This window comes from Gracilinanus agilis, chromosome 4, assembly GCF_016433145.1.
Source record: "Gracilinanus agilis isolate LMUSP501 chromosome 4, AgileGrace, whole genome shotgun sequence".
Lineage (NCBI taxonomy): Eukaryota > Metazoa > Chordata > Mammalia > Didelphimorphia > Didelphidae > Gracilinanus > Gracilinanus agilis.
The window spans coordinates 440,634,483-440,652,760 of NC_058133.1; the positions used below are offsets into that span (position 1 = coordinate 440,634,483).

At 34.0% G+C, this 18,278-nt stretch overlaps 1 protein-coding gene across 10 annotated transcripts in view; it reads left to right on the top strand.

Annotated features, from left to right (window-relative positions):
- The window catches only part of ABCD3 (ATP binding cassette subfamily D member 3), a 135,125-nt gene that overhangs the window by 70,983 nt on the left and 45,864 nt on the right, over window positions 1-18,278 (top strand). For all 10 annotated transcript variants that reach the window (XM_044672058.1, XM_044672053.1, XM_044672054.1 and 7 more), the window contains 2 exons: window positions 4,368-4,456; window positions 11,892-11,961. In XM_044672058.1, coding sequence (XP_044527993.1) covers window positions 4,368-4,456; window positions 11,892-11,961 — 159 coding nt within the window. The remainder of the gene's footprint in view (window positions 1-4,367; window positions 4,457-11,891; window positions 11,962-18,278) is intronic.

An 18,278-nucleotide genomic window follows, 5' to 3' on the forward strand; every position in this document is an offset into this window, starting at 1 on the left:
GGGTGGACATGACTGAGGGTGTAGACTCGAAACTACCACACCAATGCAACTACCAACAATTTGGAAATTGGTCTTGTTCAAGGACACATGACAAAACTAGTGGAAACGCGCATCGGCCAAGGGTGGGGGGGTGCGGGGGGGGTGGTTGAAGGGGAAAGATGGAGCATGAATCATGTAACCATGTTAAAAATGAATATTAATAAATGTTAAAAAAAAAAAGACTCCAGCAAGTGATCACAAGGGTTATTCACTATGATCAGGTGGGATTTATATCAGGAATGCAAGAATGGTTCAACATTAGGAAAACCATTTACATAATTGGCCACATCAACAAGCAAACCAACAAAAACCGCATGATTATCTCAATAGATGCTGAAGAAGCCTTTGACAAAATACAACACCCATTCCTACTGAAAACACTAGAAAGTTTAGGACTAGAAGGGCCTTTCCTAAAAATAATAAATGGTATATATCTAAAACCATCAACAAACATCATCTGCAATGGGGATAAATTAGAAACATTCCCAATTAGATCAGGAGTGAAACAAGGATGCCCATTGTCACCTCTACTATTCAACATTGTACTGGAAACAATAGCAGTAGCAATTAGAGAAGAAAAAGAAATTGAAGGTATTAAAAATAGGCAATGAAGAGACCATTCTTTGCAGATGATATGATGGTCTACTTAAAAAATCCTAGAGAATGAACTAAAAAGTTAGTGGAAATAATTAACTGTAGCAAAATTGCAGGATACAAAATAAACACAGAAATCATCAGCATTTCTATATATTTCCAACACATTGCAGTAGGAAGAGTTAGAAAGAGAAATTCCATTCAAAATTGTACTAGACAATGTGAAATATTTAGGAATCTATCTGCCAAGACAAACACAGGAATTATACAAACACAACTATGAAACCCTTTCCACACAATTAAAACTAGATCTAAACAATTGGAAAAACATTGAGTGCTCATGGGTAGGACGAGCTAACATAATAAAAATGACCATTCTCCCCAAATTAATTTACTTATTTAATGCCATACCTATGAAACTACCAAAAAACTTTTTTTTACTGAATTAGAAAAAACTATAACAAAGTTAATTTGGAAGAACAAAAGACCAAGAATATCAAGATAAATTATGGAAAAAAAATATGAAGGGAGGGGGCCTAGCAGTACCAGATCTTAAACTGTTTTATAAAGCAGTAGTCATCAAAACAATGTGGTACTGGTGAAGAGACAGAAGGGAGGATCAGTGGAATAGACTAGAGATAACTGACCTCAGCAAGACAGTCTTCGATAAACCCAAAGAACCCAACTTTTGGGACAGAAATCCAATATTTGACAAAAACTGCTGGGAAAATTGGAAAACAACATGGGAGAGATTGGGCCTGGATCAACATCTCACACCCTATACCAAGATAAACTCAGAATGGGTGAATGACTTGAATATAAAGAAGAAAACTATAAGTATAGTAGGTGAGCACAGAATAGTATACTTGTCAGATCTATGGGAAAGGAAAGATTTTAAAACCAAGCAAGAGTTAGAAAAAAAATCACAAAATTTAAAATAAATTTTGACTACATTAAACAAAATTTTTTTGTACAGACAAAACCAATGCTACCAAAATTAGAAGGGAAGCAACAGATTGGGAAAAAATCTTCATAACAAAAAACTCAAAGGTCTAATCGCTCAAATATATAAGGAGCTAAATTAAGTGTACAAAAAAAAATCAAGCTATCCTCCAATTAATAAATAGGCAAGGAACATGAATAGGCAATTTTCATATAAAGAAATCAAAACTGTCCATAAGCACATGAGAAAGTGTTCTAAATCTCTAATAATTAGAGAAATGCAAATTAAAACAACTCTGAGGTATCACCTCACACCTAGCAGATTGGTTAAAATGACAGCAGGGGAGAATAATGAATGTTGGAGGGGATGTGGCAAAATTGAGACATTAATGCATTGCTGGTGGAGTTGTGAATTGATCCAACCATTCTGGATGGCAATTTGGAACTATGCTCAAAGGGTTTTAAAAGACTATCTGCCTTTTGATCCAGCCATAGCACTGTTTGGTTTATACCCCAAAGAGATAATAAGGAAAAAGACATGTACAAAAATATTTATAGCTGCACTCTTTGTGGTGGCAATAAATTGGAAAACAAAGGAATGCCCTTCGATTGGGGAATGGCTGAACAAATTGTGGTATGTGTTTGTGATGGAATACTGTCGTGCTCAAAGGAATAAAGAACTGGAGGAATTCCATGTGAACTGGAATGACCTCCAGGAATTGATGCAGAGTGAAAGGAGCAGATCCAGGAGAACATTGCACACAGAGACTGATACACTATGGTACAGTTGAACATAATGGACTTCTCTTTTAGCAGCAATGCAAGTATCCAGAGCAAGGGTGAGGGACTTATGAGAAAGAAAACTAGCCACATTCAGAGGAAGAACTGTGGGAGGAGAAACACAGAAGAAAAACAAGTGCTTGAACACATGGGCTGATGGGGATATTATTGGGGATGTAGATACTAAACGATAACTCTAGTCCAACTATTAATAACATAGAATTAGGTCTTGATCAGTGATTCATGTAAAACCCAGTGGAATTGCGTATTGGCTATGGTGGGGTATTAGGTGGATTTGGGGGAGAGGGAAAGAACATGAAATATGTAACTATGAGAAAATATTCAAAATGGAAACTTAAAAAAATAGTGTCTTAAGGTTTACAGAGACTTTTCTTCATCTCCTATTACCTCCCCACCAAATTCTGCAAGCTATATACTATATTTTATAGAAGAAGATACTAAGAGAAACTATATAATTTGCCCGTGATCACATACACTATAGTGCTTATTCTTGGGTTTATGCTTTTATTCAGTGATGTTCTCTTATAGTGTCTTACTGCTACTTATCAATTGATTGAAATCCTGTCCATCCTTTAAGACCCTATTCACATTTTACCTTTTCTTTCTTTTTTTTTTTTTAAACCCTTAACTTCTGTGTATTGACTTATAGGTGGAAGAGTGGTAAGGGTAGGCAATGGGAGTCAAGTGACTTGCCCAGGGTCACACAGCTGGGAAGTGTCTGAGGCTGGATTTGAACCTAGGACCTCCCGTCTCTAGGCCTGGCTCTCAATCCACTGAGCTACCCAGCTGCCCCCCCCTTACCTTTTATAGGAAATTTAAAAAATAGCAACACCCTGTTCTCGTCCACATTGATTGCTTCCTTTTCTGTATTTTTTACACCCTTACCTCCCATCTTAGAATCAGTATTGGTTCCAAGGCAGAAGAGCAGTAAGGGCTAGGAAGTGGGCGTTAATCGATTTCCCCAGTTTCACACAGCTAGGAAGTGTCTGAGGCCAGATTTGAACCTAGGACCTCCCATCTCTAGCCTGGCTCTCACTCCAATATTTAACCTTTTTGGTATTCTTGAAAGTACTTATAAGTTTATACCATATAATTTTAGCCCTAGATTTTATTTAAAATCTTAGAACTAAAAATAATACAACAGAATGACAAATTGGGAAAACATGTCAGAGATCATCTCATTGATCCATATACTTAAAACAAATCCGCATCTTCTGTCTGTGTATTGATTCTAAGGCAGAAGAGCTTTAAGGGTTAGGCAGTGGAGGTTAAATGACTTGCCCAGGCTCACACAGTTAGGAAGTGTCTTAGGCCAGATTTGAACCTAGGACCTCCCATCTCTGTGCATGTTTCTCTATTCACTGAATCACTTAACAGCTCCCCTCCAACTACTTTTACAATGGAAATTTCTAAGGCACAGGAAAGGAAATTAATTTGCCCAAAGCCAAAGGACTTGTTAATGGCTTGAGTTGGGACTTTGAAACTAAATGTCCTGACTTCTAGTTCAGCACTTTTTATGCTATCCTACAGTATTGTTTTTCTTTTGGTTGCTTCCCCAGTGGAGGCAAATTCTTCAAGAATAGTAACTGCTGCTGTAATTATTATGCTATTAGTAATGCTTTGCAAATGCTGATATACTTACTACTTCTTGGTTGTTGAATATTGAATATTGATTTAGGGGGAAAGAGGAAGAGAAGGGAAACACATATTGATTGAAAAAATAGAATTTAACATGAAAAAGAATATTAAACAGGTGAATTTATTATCATTTTCTCATTATTAAAGTGGTACCATTAGCAGACATTAAATGAATTCCATTTTGGGAAAAAATGTCAGCCATAAAGTAAGTTAAGATTTGTTGCCAGTTATAGCATTGATTTTTTAAAATGCATAATTTACTCATATGATAAAATTAAATGTTCAGGATTTATTTAATTAACTGTTTAGGGTTTTTAAATATTGTTTAATTTATTGTATGTATTTTCTTTTAGACAGGTTACTTGATACTTATTGCTGTAATGCTGGTATCTCGCACATATTGTGATGTTTGGATGATTCAAAATGGGACACTCATTGAAAGGTATTTTTCCACCTATTAAACTTACTGTTTTATCAGAAGAGATTCTAAATTGATGCTAATTCAACTAAAGGATATAAATCATCAACCTGAATATTTGCATTTGATTAGGCAGCTATAAATAAAGCATTAAAAAAGTTTACAACATATTCCATCAGGAAGCAAATGATCTTTAGGAGTTATTACCAGAAAAAAGTAAACCCCTAAAAATCTTGAACCTAACACTTTTAATATATTTTCTTTATTCCTTTTCTGCATATTGAAGTATGCCAGATTTGAAACTTTGAGACCATTTTGAATTAGAGTTTTACTTTAGAAATGAAGTATTTGTGTCCTGAAAAGTTTTTGTAAATATTTATCTTCTCAGAAATTAAAAATTTTTTCTTTTATGTTTTGCTTTTATACTAGCCTAGATTTAAATGTCCAGAAAATTTTAAGGATGTTTAACTTTTTTATCTCCTTTTTACTAATCAAAATACTTATAATTGTATTCATTGAAATGTTAGGGGGAAAATGATACCAAAGGTTTTGAAATGAAAACTTTTTTCCTTTGAAATACTTTGTTTTTTATCTTAGGAAATTGCTGAAAGACAGAGGTGCCAAAGTTGTTCATTTTTTCATTCTCCTTTGCCTTTGAGGATGGGGAAAATCAGCATTGCTTTAAAAAAACAGTATTTTTATTCATATAACTTTTACTCAAAAGATAGACTACTAAATGCATTTTGCTGAAAGTGTAACTATGAGCAACCCATACTTTTTGACATGTAGCAGTTGTCTAGCATCTATATATCATTTGTCTTTTCCTTACTACCTCTTTAAACAGTTTCTTTAATAGAAATCTGCAGGTTGTCTTAGGACATAACTGGAATGATGAAAACAAAATGATTATCTGCTGGCATTTAATCAAATCTTTACGAATACCCACAAACCATGGGGTCCATATTTCTTCAATCAGCATACAATTTTCACCAAGACTAAATTACACTTCTCTAACTACTTTATCCTTTGCTCTCCCTTCCCGCGTCCTCCTTAAGATTGACCTTTTGGGCTTTTCTTTTCAAGCATGCCCTTTATTTTGAGAAAGTTAGGGAGGGAGAAAACAAGAAAAATTGGAGAAAAGACCATAAAACACAAAGACCAGTTCATGGAAACCTATGCCATAAATTCTATAGCATAGTGCAAAAGAAAGAATAATAACTAGGCCCAGAGGACCTGGCTCTCATTTCACCTTGTATGCTCATATCAGTTGACATTTGTAAAATGAGGAGATTGGGCTAAGCAGTCTCTGAGGGCCTTTTATTCTTGAATTCTATGATCTGATAAGCAACAAAACCTTTAGTGAAATCCTCAAAGATGTTTACATGAATCTGTAATTTGTGTACTGGATTTGGTGTCCAAGGACCTGATTTCCCAGGTTGGAGTCACATCCATATTACCGGAGACAAGTCCCCTCTCAGACCTTCCATTTCTTAATGTGTAAAATGAGTTGGTAGGACTAAGTGATCTGTATTGTCTCTTCCAGCTTTAAGTCAGTGGTCCTATAATCACTACTTTGAGTGCCCCTGTAACATCAGTGAAATAATTCTAAATGTTTCTTTAAAGTTACAGAAATTTTGTTGAGAAAAGTAAGACTTTAGTTCTTTTAAGGAACATGATTTATCTAGATCACCTCAGAAAAACCCTTCCAAGTTTTAAGAAGGCAAGCAAATTAGTATAGTGGGAACAGTTCTGACTTTGGAGTTGAGGATCTGGGTACAAATATGTTTGATTTATTACCTGTGTGACCTTGAGAAGAATAAGCCTTTATTAAGTGCCATGGACTGGGCCAAGCTGTCTACACATATGACCTCATTTAATCCTCATAGCAACACTGAGGTAGATACTATTATTATCCCAACTTTACAGCTGAAGAAACTGAGGCAGACAGGGGTTAAATGTCTTGTCCAATATCACAGAGTTAGTTGGTGTCTGAGCCTGTATTTGCCTGAGGGCTTCCTGACTCCAGGCCCTAGACACTGTCCTCTGCTCCAGCAGCTGCCTTCAATAATCTCTCTAGGCCTTAGATTCTTCAGTTATAAAATGAAGGGACCTTTGTCCCTTCAGTTCTAGTGCTATGATCATTTAATCTAAAATTATTACTTGTTTATTACACAGCATTTTATCTTTAGGTAGATATTTATCTCATATATATGATACATAGAGTTTTGTGTTTTTTTGCATGACTTTTTTAGGGTCCTTTGTATTCAGGATATTTTTGTTCATTTTGTAGGACCAAGAGAATATTTTACTATTTGAAATTATTATAGATGTTTATGGTTATGCTTTTGCTCTTATGACATTATTCCTCCTTTGTGTAACTTGCTGCTGTATTTTTGGACAATCCAACTCCTTATTTTAATATTGTTCTTTGGAATGACATAATATATGTTATTTTAGGATTTTTAGGAATATGTTGTAGTTTTTAGGAATATGTTGCAAAAACTTCAGAGGGGAATTCTCCCATATGTAGCTTAATTACAATTTCTCTGTAGAGTAATCTTTGTTTATATTTTCATAACATTTTGTATTTATGATAAGTTTTCCGGATATGATAGACATTACAGAAAAATTAACCATTTGCTGTCAGTTCTTTATTAACTTACTGGGACTGGCATATTATCTTCATACATTTCTGTTGTTTTCTACTTCCTAAACATCTTTGTATCTTGTTTTTTTCTAATGTAATGGTATTGCAATTAAAGAATCATCATGTAGGAATGAAGTCCTTTATGAAGTTGTTTGTATTCACTTTTTTATGTTTCAGGAAGTAGTGTTGCTATACATTACATATTGTTGCTCAGTGGCATTATGAAGTGGCATGGTGTAATTAAAAGATCATTGGACTTGAATGAAATCAGGTTATCTCATTCCAAATCTTACCTTCATTATTATGTGATTTGAGATAAAGTCCTTTAACTTGGAGTCCTGGTTTCCTTGCTCTGCTGAGGTGGCACATAACTGTGGAAGAAATGCTGAATTTGGCAGCAAAGGACCTGAGTGCATATTCTGCCTCTGCCACACAATATATCTGACCCTGAATAAGTCACATCCCCTTCCTAAGCCTTAGAATCCTTGTCTGTAGATGCAAAGGTTGACCAGATCTCTTGTGGGAAAATTTTTAGTTCTATATCTGTGACATATGATCTGTAAAATGGAGAGTATGTCCTAGAGGATAGAGTGCTGGATCTGGATTTGAGAAGGAAGACCTTTGTTTAAATCCTTCTCTAATACCTTGTTGTATATGACCCTATATAATTTTATTTCTATCATCCTTAGTTTTCTTTATTGTAAAATAGAAATAGTAATAAAATTTACCTCATAGAATGTGGTTATCTAAAGTGCTTTCAAATCTTAAAGAGCGATCTAAATAACAAGTTACTATTATTGAAGTATATATATGTGTGTATGTGTATATGTACATATACACATGGATAGAGGGATGACAGTTCATAAAACACTTTGTAAATGTAAGGTAGCAATGTATTTCTGTTAATTTGGGTATATGTCTGTTCAAATCTTCTATTTTAAAACACATAATTCAAGGTAAATAAGACCAACTTCATGCCTCCTCATTTTCTCTTCCTTTGTCCTCTTTTTCTTTTGTTTTTACTCTCCCTCAACCCTTATACCTTATTTTGAAGTACTATCTCTAGCTTATCAAAATTAGAATAATAATTTAGTATTTTATACTGGTTGATTGACTTAATTTTTAGTGTAAATTATCTTTAGTTATTAGTTTGAGCAGGAATTTGAATTTAAAACGTCATCTCCAGATGTGTTAAGAAAAATTTTGTCAGTGTTCTTAGAAATTGCAGACCTAAGAAGTAGATAAAATAATTTTTAAAAGTTATCTTTTTGGTTAGGTGCTGGCAGCCAGGGAGGTCCCTGAAATTTTACTATCCACTGACAAGAAGAGAAAGGATTCAACAAAATTTTTGTTAATGATTTTTCCAAACTGCCTGGTCCCCCCAGCTTTTTGGAGAGGATGTATACATAGTTGACAATTCATAAATTGGAAGCTGGCATAGCTGTAGTTATTGGTTATATTAGAGATCTTTTGATCATTTTTTAGATGAGGAAAGTACAGTCCTGAGAATTGATTAAGTCACTTGTCAAAGGTCACATAGCTTGCTATTAATAGAACTGATGAGGGTAGAAGGATGTGTATCTTTCAGGATCTAGCACTTGCACCAGCACAGGTTGAAACCCCAGTGCTGATCTTTGGCTTCATCCTAGTCCTCAAGGTTCTCAAGATACACGTTTTGTTTTCCTGCACATTTAATATACTATATACAGATAGTTACAGGCATTACTATACAGAGGTATTATTACACTAGGTTGAATAAAACCCAAAGTGGGAATTTAGTACTTGCCAGCTTTAAACTGATACCTTAGAGTATCACCTTATTCTGCTACTATATAGAGTTCCCCCTCTCTCCCAACTTTTTAGTGTATATAGTCATATTCACACTCCTTCAGATACTTATATCCTGAAACATACTTATATTGTTTAAACTGAATTATATTTTGTTATTTTCTTATCTTCATTTATCACTTTCTTATGTTTCTTTTCTTGCTATTTGCTAAATTACCCTCTCTGCAGTTCAAAATATGAAGTGTGTTGTCTTCTGAAATAATATATTTCTCCAGATCTAATACTAGCTTTATTTGCTTCAGACTTCTTCCCTTTTAGCATGGAATCATCCACTTATGGAGCTGGAATAACCTGAAAGACATCCAATCCAACTTCTTCATTTTTACAGATAAGGGCACTGAGGTGCTGAGAGTTAATTAAATCACTCACCAAAGATTACACAGCTTGGTTAGTAGTAGATCTGGTACTAGAACCCAGACTTAATAATCACTCCCAACTCTACTGAAGTTTCTGTTTATATATATCTTGGGAGAATATGTTGGGATTGGTAAGATTCTCAGTAGGTGATATTTACATTTGTCATTAAGTTTTTATTTAAAATTTTTTTAGATTTCACATCCTTCCTTTTTGTGGCAGTAACTCTAAAAATATAATATATTTGAATTAAGTTCATAATTTAAGCCTCAATACTCCTTAATCAATTAGAAATTGTACAAGTTATTGATTAAGGAGTGAAATGAAATGTCAATTACTGGCTTGCAGGTAACTGAGTTAATCTTAGAGGTCAGTTAAGAGTTATTGATCTTTTGGGTCCCCTGCTGTAGACATTAGATGTAAGAACTTTTCAGGTTTAAAAAGATTTGAATGATACTTTTCAAGTACTCTTGTCAATTCTTATAATAGTCATTTTGAATTCAGTTTTTAAAACCATAGCCATCACAGATACTTTTGAATTTATGGCTTTGGTAGCTTGCCACTTTAGGATTTTGGTTGCATTAACATTACAAGCTTGAGAATTTTGATCAGTGAACAGTAAATTGTTTGGAAAAAATGTAGTGAGACTAAAGCTACCTGCTATTTAAACAGCAGTTCAGATGCTGTTAGTCACTTTTTTTTTTAGTGCCTCTCTCAAAAAAGATTAAATTGCAGTGGACATAAATGCCAAAAAGAATACTCTAAAAGGAATTTGACATACATCTTATTCTTTATATCTTTAGGTTTCCTTGTCAATAGCTAGCTAATTCTTTTGCATTATGGGTAAATCTAGTACCTTAAGGTGGGATCCTTTTCAAAGAAATAAATTCTAGTTCTTTTCAAACTACAGAAAAAATCCTGAGTTCTCTACTGCTTTTGAAATTTCTAAGCATTTAAGTTGCAATTTTTTGTGGAACATTTTAAAAATAAGTGTGAAACTTTTTGCTTTAAATTGATTTTTATTGAAATACTTTGTTTTTCTATCACTTACATTTTGTATCCCCTCCTCTTCCAGGGAGCAATTGCCTATAATAAAACTATCAAAGAAAGAAAACAGAACATTTTGAAAGTTTGGCATTATATACAGTGAAACTAATACTTTAAGAGTGATTATAGTGACACTTGTAGGATTTTTTAAAAATTAAAGCAATTATTTTTTCTTTTGCAGTGGAATAATAAGCAGAAATAACATATTATTCAAGAAACACTTTATAAAGTTTATAGCTGCCACCCCAATGGTAAACCATTGCTTAAAACAAGCATGCATTTATTATGTTTTATAATAATGTGTGTTTCACAGCTTGAGCATCACTAAGGCACTTTGCTTTACATAAATTTCAGCCAAAACTGTTAAGCTTTTTGTTGTCTTTCAGTGTTTCATGTTCCTAATGTTCTTATTAATGTAAATAACATTTTATTCTTATTTATTTTATTAGCTTTCATCACAGTCAGTGTATTTATATTTTTCTATATTTGAGGAATTAATTTAAAACTTAGTCTTTAATTTTAACCTTAGTTCCAAAGATTTAGCTTTGGCAAATATTTTTAAATTAAAGATTCCGTTAATCATCTTAGCACTATCATTTTCACCTGGTTACTTTGTTTTCAGGTAGACTTTGATAGCTTTATAGTTTTCAATTCCAAAGAAAGCCATTAAATGTAATTCTTCTCTTTCAACACATAACCTTGAAAACATAAACTACACTATATTCTTGGCCAGTAATGTTCCTAAATACCCACAGTGAGTAAGTTCTTTTAATTCTGAAATTTTACTGCTTCTTAGAAGTGGAAGAGACCTTATGGTGGCACTTAATCTTAAATTCATTTCACTGTCTTTCAGCCAGGTAGATGAAACGCCATAAAAATCTCCATAGAAACAGCTCTATCTTGTCTCATAGTAACCTATTCTCATGTTTAATAACTTCATTTTTTTTCTCTCTCTGAATCCTTCATAAAATAGCTTATGTCTATTTTCTTGTGCATTTTCTCCAGTAGACATTGAGAACAACTGGTTGAAATTCTCATTAAATAGGTAGCCAAATATTTTATTGGATAGAACTTTGGGCTTGGAGTCAGAAAGACCTGAGTTCAAATCCTGATTGTCACTTAACTATCTGTGTATCCTCGAACAAGTCATTTAATCTCTGCCTCAGCTTCCTCATCTATAAAATGGGGACAACAACACCTACCTTATAGAGTTGTTTTGAAGATCAAATGAGATATTTCTAAAGCTTTGTAAACCTTAAAGTATTATATAAATGCCAGCTATTTTTATTTTTACTGTTGATATTATAACTTTTTCCCCAAAGGTAAAAACCCCTTAGTGAGGGATGTTCTCAGTTGTTTCAATCAAATGTCAACATGTCAAAAGTTGTGATCAGATTTTTGTTTTTGTTCTTATTTTTGAAGAAAATGTTTTGTCATTTTTTTACTTATGGATTCTTTGGATAATTTAAAATTCTCCAAAGTAAATTAAACAATGTACAAAGACTGCTTACTATGATGATTTGCTTCATTTGCAACTAACACTCTGCATGTGGTGGTTTGCAGTGGTATCATTGGTCGCAGCAGAAAAGATTTCAAGAGGTATTTGTTCAACTTCATCGCTGCCATGCCTCTCGTAAGTGTACTTCTTTAAAAATCAGGTTTGTGTATAAATTTTTGAAAATGATTTATTATAAATAGAACTTTTATTATAAAAAAATATAACTTTTTATTATAAAAATATATTATTATTTATCCAGGAAAATTGTAGCCCCTTCAGTAAGACTTATGCTTTAATTATATTTCACTGTACATGTAGGATAGGACCTTAACATTGGTACTTTCTATTTAGAGTGGCCAACTATGTACTATAAAGCCTACACATCTCAAAGTCGATTGGTTTTTATAGAAGATTCAATTTGATTTACAATCTGATTTTATTTAACTACTTGAATAAAATATAAATGTAATTTTTTGTATTAAAAGTGACAAATATTTTTTCTTAGCTCCTTTAATTTTTATTTTTGACTTTTTCAATGGTAGGTATTTTAATATTCAATTGAGGGTAAAAGGAAAGACTGCCTATAAAATATCCATTATAAAATAGAGTTTTAAGTTGTTAGAAACCTAGATTTAGTAAAGATTAGGGAGGGGTGGTTAAAAAGTAAATGGGAAACTGATAGCCTTTTAGATCATTCTTTTAAAAGTTGAAGTAAGTGTAGACATTATTAATCTTGGATTAAAGGTTCAGCCAGAAGACTGATCTTTAGAATTCATGCCTTTGTTTGAGATGTTATAAAGAAAAAACAGAATCCTCTTGAGGAGATTCAGAAAGCATATTCATGTATCTCCTAATAATACAATAATTTTAGTAGAATTGATGAAATAGGAATGAACTTGACATTTATAAGTTTAAGTGAAACATTGAGCTTTTGGGGGAGGAATTCAACTGAAAGTCTATCAGATTTTCCCATTGTGTCAGGGATGCTTATAGGTACACTAGAAATATTCTGTAGAATTCTGCTTTCATGGTTGTTGGAAAAACTCAACATTCTACTCTGATTCACATTGCATTAATATGACAGAATTATAGCCAAGTTCTCTAGCAAGACAGATGTGAGGACATAATGGAACATTATTTTGCTATGTCTTTGTTATCTACTCTTCCTACCTCTTTCTCTGTATCCTCTTTGGACCACATTTCTACATTTTTAGTGAAAATAAGACTGGATTTGCAGAATTCTATTTTACTGCCAATTTTTCAGAAATGTGAATTTATATGGGTAGGACTCTGTTTTAGTGAGCTTGATAATATTTTATAATTGCTACATTGTATTTGAACTAAAATGCAAGTTTATTGCTGTGAATTAGTATACTGTTTCTGTTATGTATATCCTGGACATATTAGAGACATTTCCTCTATATTTTCCTGAGCATTTCTGAAATGTTGGTGCTTAAGAAGATAAAATATTACTAGGCCTGTAAATTTATCTCTTTTGTTAGTTGAATGCAATGAAATATAAATAATCTCAATGATATTTTACTTTTTTCCCCAAAAAAGAATGTGTTAGAGACATTTAGGGTTTTTATTTTGTGGGATAGGGAAGGGAGCAAAAGAATTAAGACCCAAAGTGAAATTATTTATGGAAAAATAAAAATGAAGATGTTATTCTTAAGGAAGGCCATCAAAAGAAAAGGAACTAAACACAAATTCTAAAATTTACCAGAAATCCAAGTTTTTGTTCTGTGTTCTCATAATAAAACATCAATTCATAATGGTTAAATATTACAGATATTAAAATGTTGTAGTTTTGTAAAATTGGGGTGAATGAGGAGAATATCAGGTTAAGTTGCATGGGATTAGGATGGCAATGAAGGTCTCTTAGAATGTACTTTTGATCTCTACCAGATTATCCTCCAAAAAACTATGATTTAAAACCTTAAATTGAATCCTGGAGCCACATAACATCACAAAAAGACAAGGTGAAGTGATTTTTTTTCAGCCCAGAACAACTTAGAAGGCCAGCATGAAGGATCTAGTCCGCTGAGGTGGAGATGGAGTACAAAGCAGTGCTCTAGAGCAGGCTCCACTGCAGCAATGGGCTCTGGGTGCAGCTGAAGTAGTACCAAAGGCTTCTTGGACTGTTAACCACAGACAGTAAAGGGGGATCAGACAACTATTCAGAAAGATATTACAGAGGTCCCTTTGCTTATACTAGGTATAGGACTTTTGTTGCTCTTTCCATAAGCAGATCCAGGAAGCAGTCCTAGGGCATGCTCTAGGGTAGTGATGGGCAAACTATTCCCAGTGGGTCAGATCCAGGCTATAGTTTGCCCATAACTGCCTTAAGCAATTCCCTAATCACTACGCCCCCACATCCAGATGTAGTGATTAGGGAATTGCTTAAGGCAGTTATGGGCAAACTAGGCCTGGATCTGGCCCACTGGGAATAGTTTGCCCATCACTGCTCTGGGGGGAGAAGGAGCTCTAGCACACACCAACGCTTTTGGCCACAGGGGAGCAGGGGATCCTAGTCACAGTTCCAAGGCAGAAAAGAGTTCTCATGGTTACCTCTAGTCAAGATCACTGGCCTGGAGAGTATCAAACACATCTCTCCTTAAATTATGCCACCTTAGAAGAACTGAAAACAGGTAGTTTCCCAGAGCCAGCTCTGAAGACAGTTGCCTAAAAAACCTGAAGCTTGGAACAGTGCTCTCTTCTCCTCAGTTCCAGATCCCAATTTTAATAGTTTTTTAAATTAAAGAAAAGAAAAAGAATGGAAAATGAGCAAACCAACCAGAAAACCTCTCAACATAGAAAGTTATTTTGGTGACTTGGGGGGACCAAACCAGAAACTGAGAAGAGGACAAAAAAAGTCAGTACTGCTGTATCTAAAGCCTCCAAGAAAAATATGAAGTATGAAAATATGAAGCCAAAAAAGAATTAGTGGAGGAGCTCAAAAAGGAAAGAAAACTGAGAAAATAAATGAGAGACAGGAAAATCATGAAAAAGAAAGTCAACAGGTTGGTAAAGAAGGCACAAAAAAGTGAAGAAATTAATATGTTTTTTTTTTAAACCCTTGTACTTCGGTGTATTGTCTCATAGGTGGATGATTGGTAAGGGTGGGCAATGGGGGTCAAGTGACTTGCCCAGGGTCACACAGCTGGGAAGTGGCTGAGGCCGGGTTTGAACCTAGGACCTCCTGTCTCTAGGCCTGACTCTCACTCCACTGAGCTACCCAGTTGCCCACCTTAATATGTTTTTTAAAAAGACACAAAAATCCAAAATCCTGGAAAGAGAAGAACTCATTAAAAAGCAGAATTGGCTAAATGGAAAAAGATATAAAAAATGCACTGAAGAGAATAACTTCTTGAAAGGTAGAATTGGCCCTTTGTAAAAAGAGGTACAAAAATTCCCTGAGAAAAAGAACTCTTTACAAAGTAGAAATGACCAAGTGAAAGAGGTACGAAAACTCACTTAAGAAAATCATGTCTTAAAAATTAGAATTGGGTAAGTGGAAGCTAAAGACTCCATGAGACATCAATAAACAGTCAAAGTCAAAAGAATGAAAAAATAGAAGAATATGTGAAATTTCTCACAGCAGCTGACCTGGAAAATAAATCCAGGAGAGATAATATAAAAATTATTAGATTACTTGAAAGCTATGGTAAAAAAGAAGCTTAGACATCATCCTTCAAGAAATCATCATAGAAAACTGTCCTAATGGTCTAGAACCAGAGGACAAAATGGAAATTGAAAGAATATATCAGTAACCTTCTGAAAGAGATTCTAAAAAGATGACTTCAAGGAATATAACCAAATTTCTAAACTCCCAGGTCAAAGAGTAAATACTGCAAGCTGCCAAAAGGAAGAAATTTGCATATCATGGAGCCACAATCAGGATAATACAAGGCTTTAGCAGCTTCAACATTAAATGATCAGAGGGTCTAGAATATGATATTCCCGTGGGCAAAAAGAACTAGAATTTCAACAAGAATCACCCAGCAAAACTGAGCATAATCCTTCAGGGGAAAAAATGAATATTCAATTGAATAGAGCACTTTCAAACATTCCTATGAAAAGATCAGAGCTGAATGGAAAAATTTGACTCAAGTACAAGACTCAAGAGAAACATAAAAAGGTAAACAGGAAAGAAATAAAAAAATTCAATACAATTAAACGGTACATCTTTACATTAGGAGTTGATTCTTGTAATTCCAAATAACTGTCATTATTAGGGCAGTTAGAAGGAGTGTGCGTAGAGGCTAAGTATGTGAGTTGAATATAATGGGATGATATAAATATAAAATTAAGGCATAAAAAAGGAATGTATTGGGAGGAGGGGGAAGGGGAAAACAGAATGGGGCAAATTATCTCATGTAAAAGAAGCATGAAAGAACTTTTACAGTGGAGGGGAAGATGGGGGGAAGTTGGGAGAAGATCATGTGAACTTTACCTTCATCAGAATTGGCTCAGTAAGGGAAGAACTAACATAATCAGTTGGGTACAGAAAGTTATTTTACCCTACAGGATAGGACCAAGGGAAGGGGATAAAAGAATGTTGGGTGGGACTGATAGAAAGAGGGCAAATTGGGGGAGATGGTGGTCAGACACTACTAAACAGGGAGAAATAAAAAGGAAAGTAATACACAGCAATCATAATGGTACAATTGTTTTTTACAAGTCTCTCTAATACAGGTCTCATTTCTCAAATACATAGAAAAAATGAGTCAATAGAGAAATGAGTCAACTATATAAGAATACAAGCCATTCCCAAATGATAAATGATCAAAGGACATGAACAGGCAGTTCCCAAAGTAATTAAAACTCTATAGTCATGCAAAGAAGATTGCTCTAATCACTATTAATTAGAGAAATGCAAATTAAAACAACTCTGAGGTACTGTCTTATACATAATAGATTGGCTATTATAACAAAAGGAAAATGACAAAACTTGGAGGGGATGTGGGATAATTGAGACACTAATGACTGTTGGGGGAGTTGTGAAATGATTCATTCTGGGTAGCAATTTGGACCTATGCCAACAAGGTTTGTATCCCAACAAGATTTAAAAAAGAGAAAAAAAAGAACTTAAATATACAAATAAAGCAACTTTTTTTGAGGGGGGAAGATGGGGAGCAAAGAATTAGAAAGTGAGAGGATACTCATCAACTGGGAAATGGGTGATTAAGTTTTAATATATGATTGTAATGGAATACTATTCTGCCATAAGAAATGACAGGTAGGAGGATCTTCAGAAAAACCTGGTAAGACTTAACATGAATTGAAGCAGAGTGAAATAAGCATAACTGGGAAAAAAATGTACATGGTGACAGGAGTACTGTACAGTGAAAAACTGTGAATAACTTTGGCATTCTCAGCAATACAGTGATCTAAACTATCCCAAAGGGTTCATGATAAAAAAAATACCATCTGTTTATAGGCAAAAAGAACTGATAATCTGAATCCATACCAAATAAATATTTTTTACTTTCTTAATTTTTAAAATCTGAATTTCTTTTTACAAAAGGATTAATATGAAAAAGTGTTTTATGTGATTGCACATATAAAAATGAGATTGTTTACCATTTTAACCAGGGAGGGGGATGGATAGTGGTGGGAGTGGGAGTGGTGAGGGTTAAAGAGTGGAGGAAGAGGGAGAGAATTTGAGACTCAATATTCTTTGAAAAATGTTGAAAACCTTTTACATGTAATTGAGAGGTGGAATAAAATAAAATTTACCAAAGAAAAAGAATATGCTTTTGCTTTTCCCAGTAAAAGTGTCCCCCTGCCATTTCTAAGAGAAGTCTTAGAATCAACAGTAGGGAGAGACTGACAGTGTTACTCACTCAGGAACTGTGTAATCCTACTACACTGCATATGTCCCAAGCCCCCTTGATTCTGCTTGTGCTCACTATTTCCCTTATGTTTAAAATAAGGTACTCCTTTTGCTCTCCATCTGCATCTACTGGTTTTACCAGTCTTTCTATATGTAGCTCAAATGCTGCCTTCTCCATGACATTTTTCTTTATCTCCTATCCAGAAATTCTTTTTCTTTTAGATGTCATTTTTATATGAATTTATATTCTCTTTTATCTCTGTTACTTACATTTTTCATATATGTCTTGTGCCATATTATAAATTCCTTTAAATCTAGAACTCTTTTATTTATCTTTGTGAATCCCTTAGCTCCTAGAATAGTACCTAATAAATGTTGAATACAAATCTGAAGAGGAGAGTGTCTTTTGAAATTCATGCCCTCTGAAGATAGGCACACTAGTACATTGTTTGTGGAGCTATGGACCATTGATACTTTACAAATAAAATAACTAAAATGTTTGAAGACTTTGACTCAGAGGTTCTCTTGCTAGGCACATAACATAGGAAGGTAATTGATAGAAGGAATGTCCCCATATATATTAAAATAATTATGGCAACATTTTTTTTGTGGT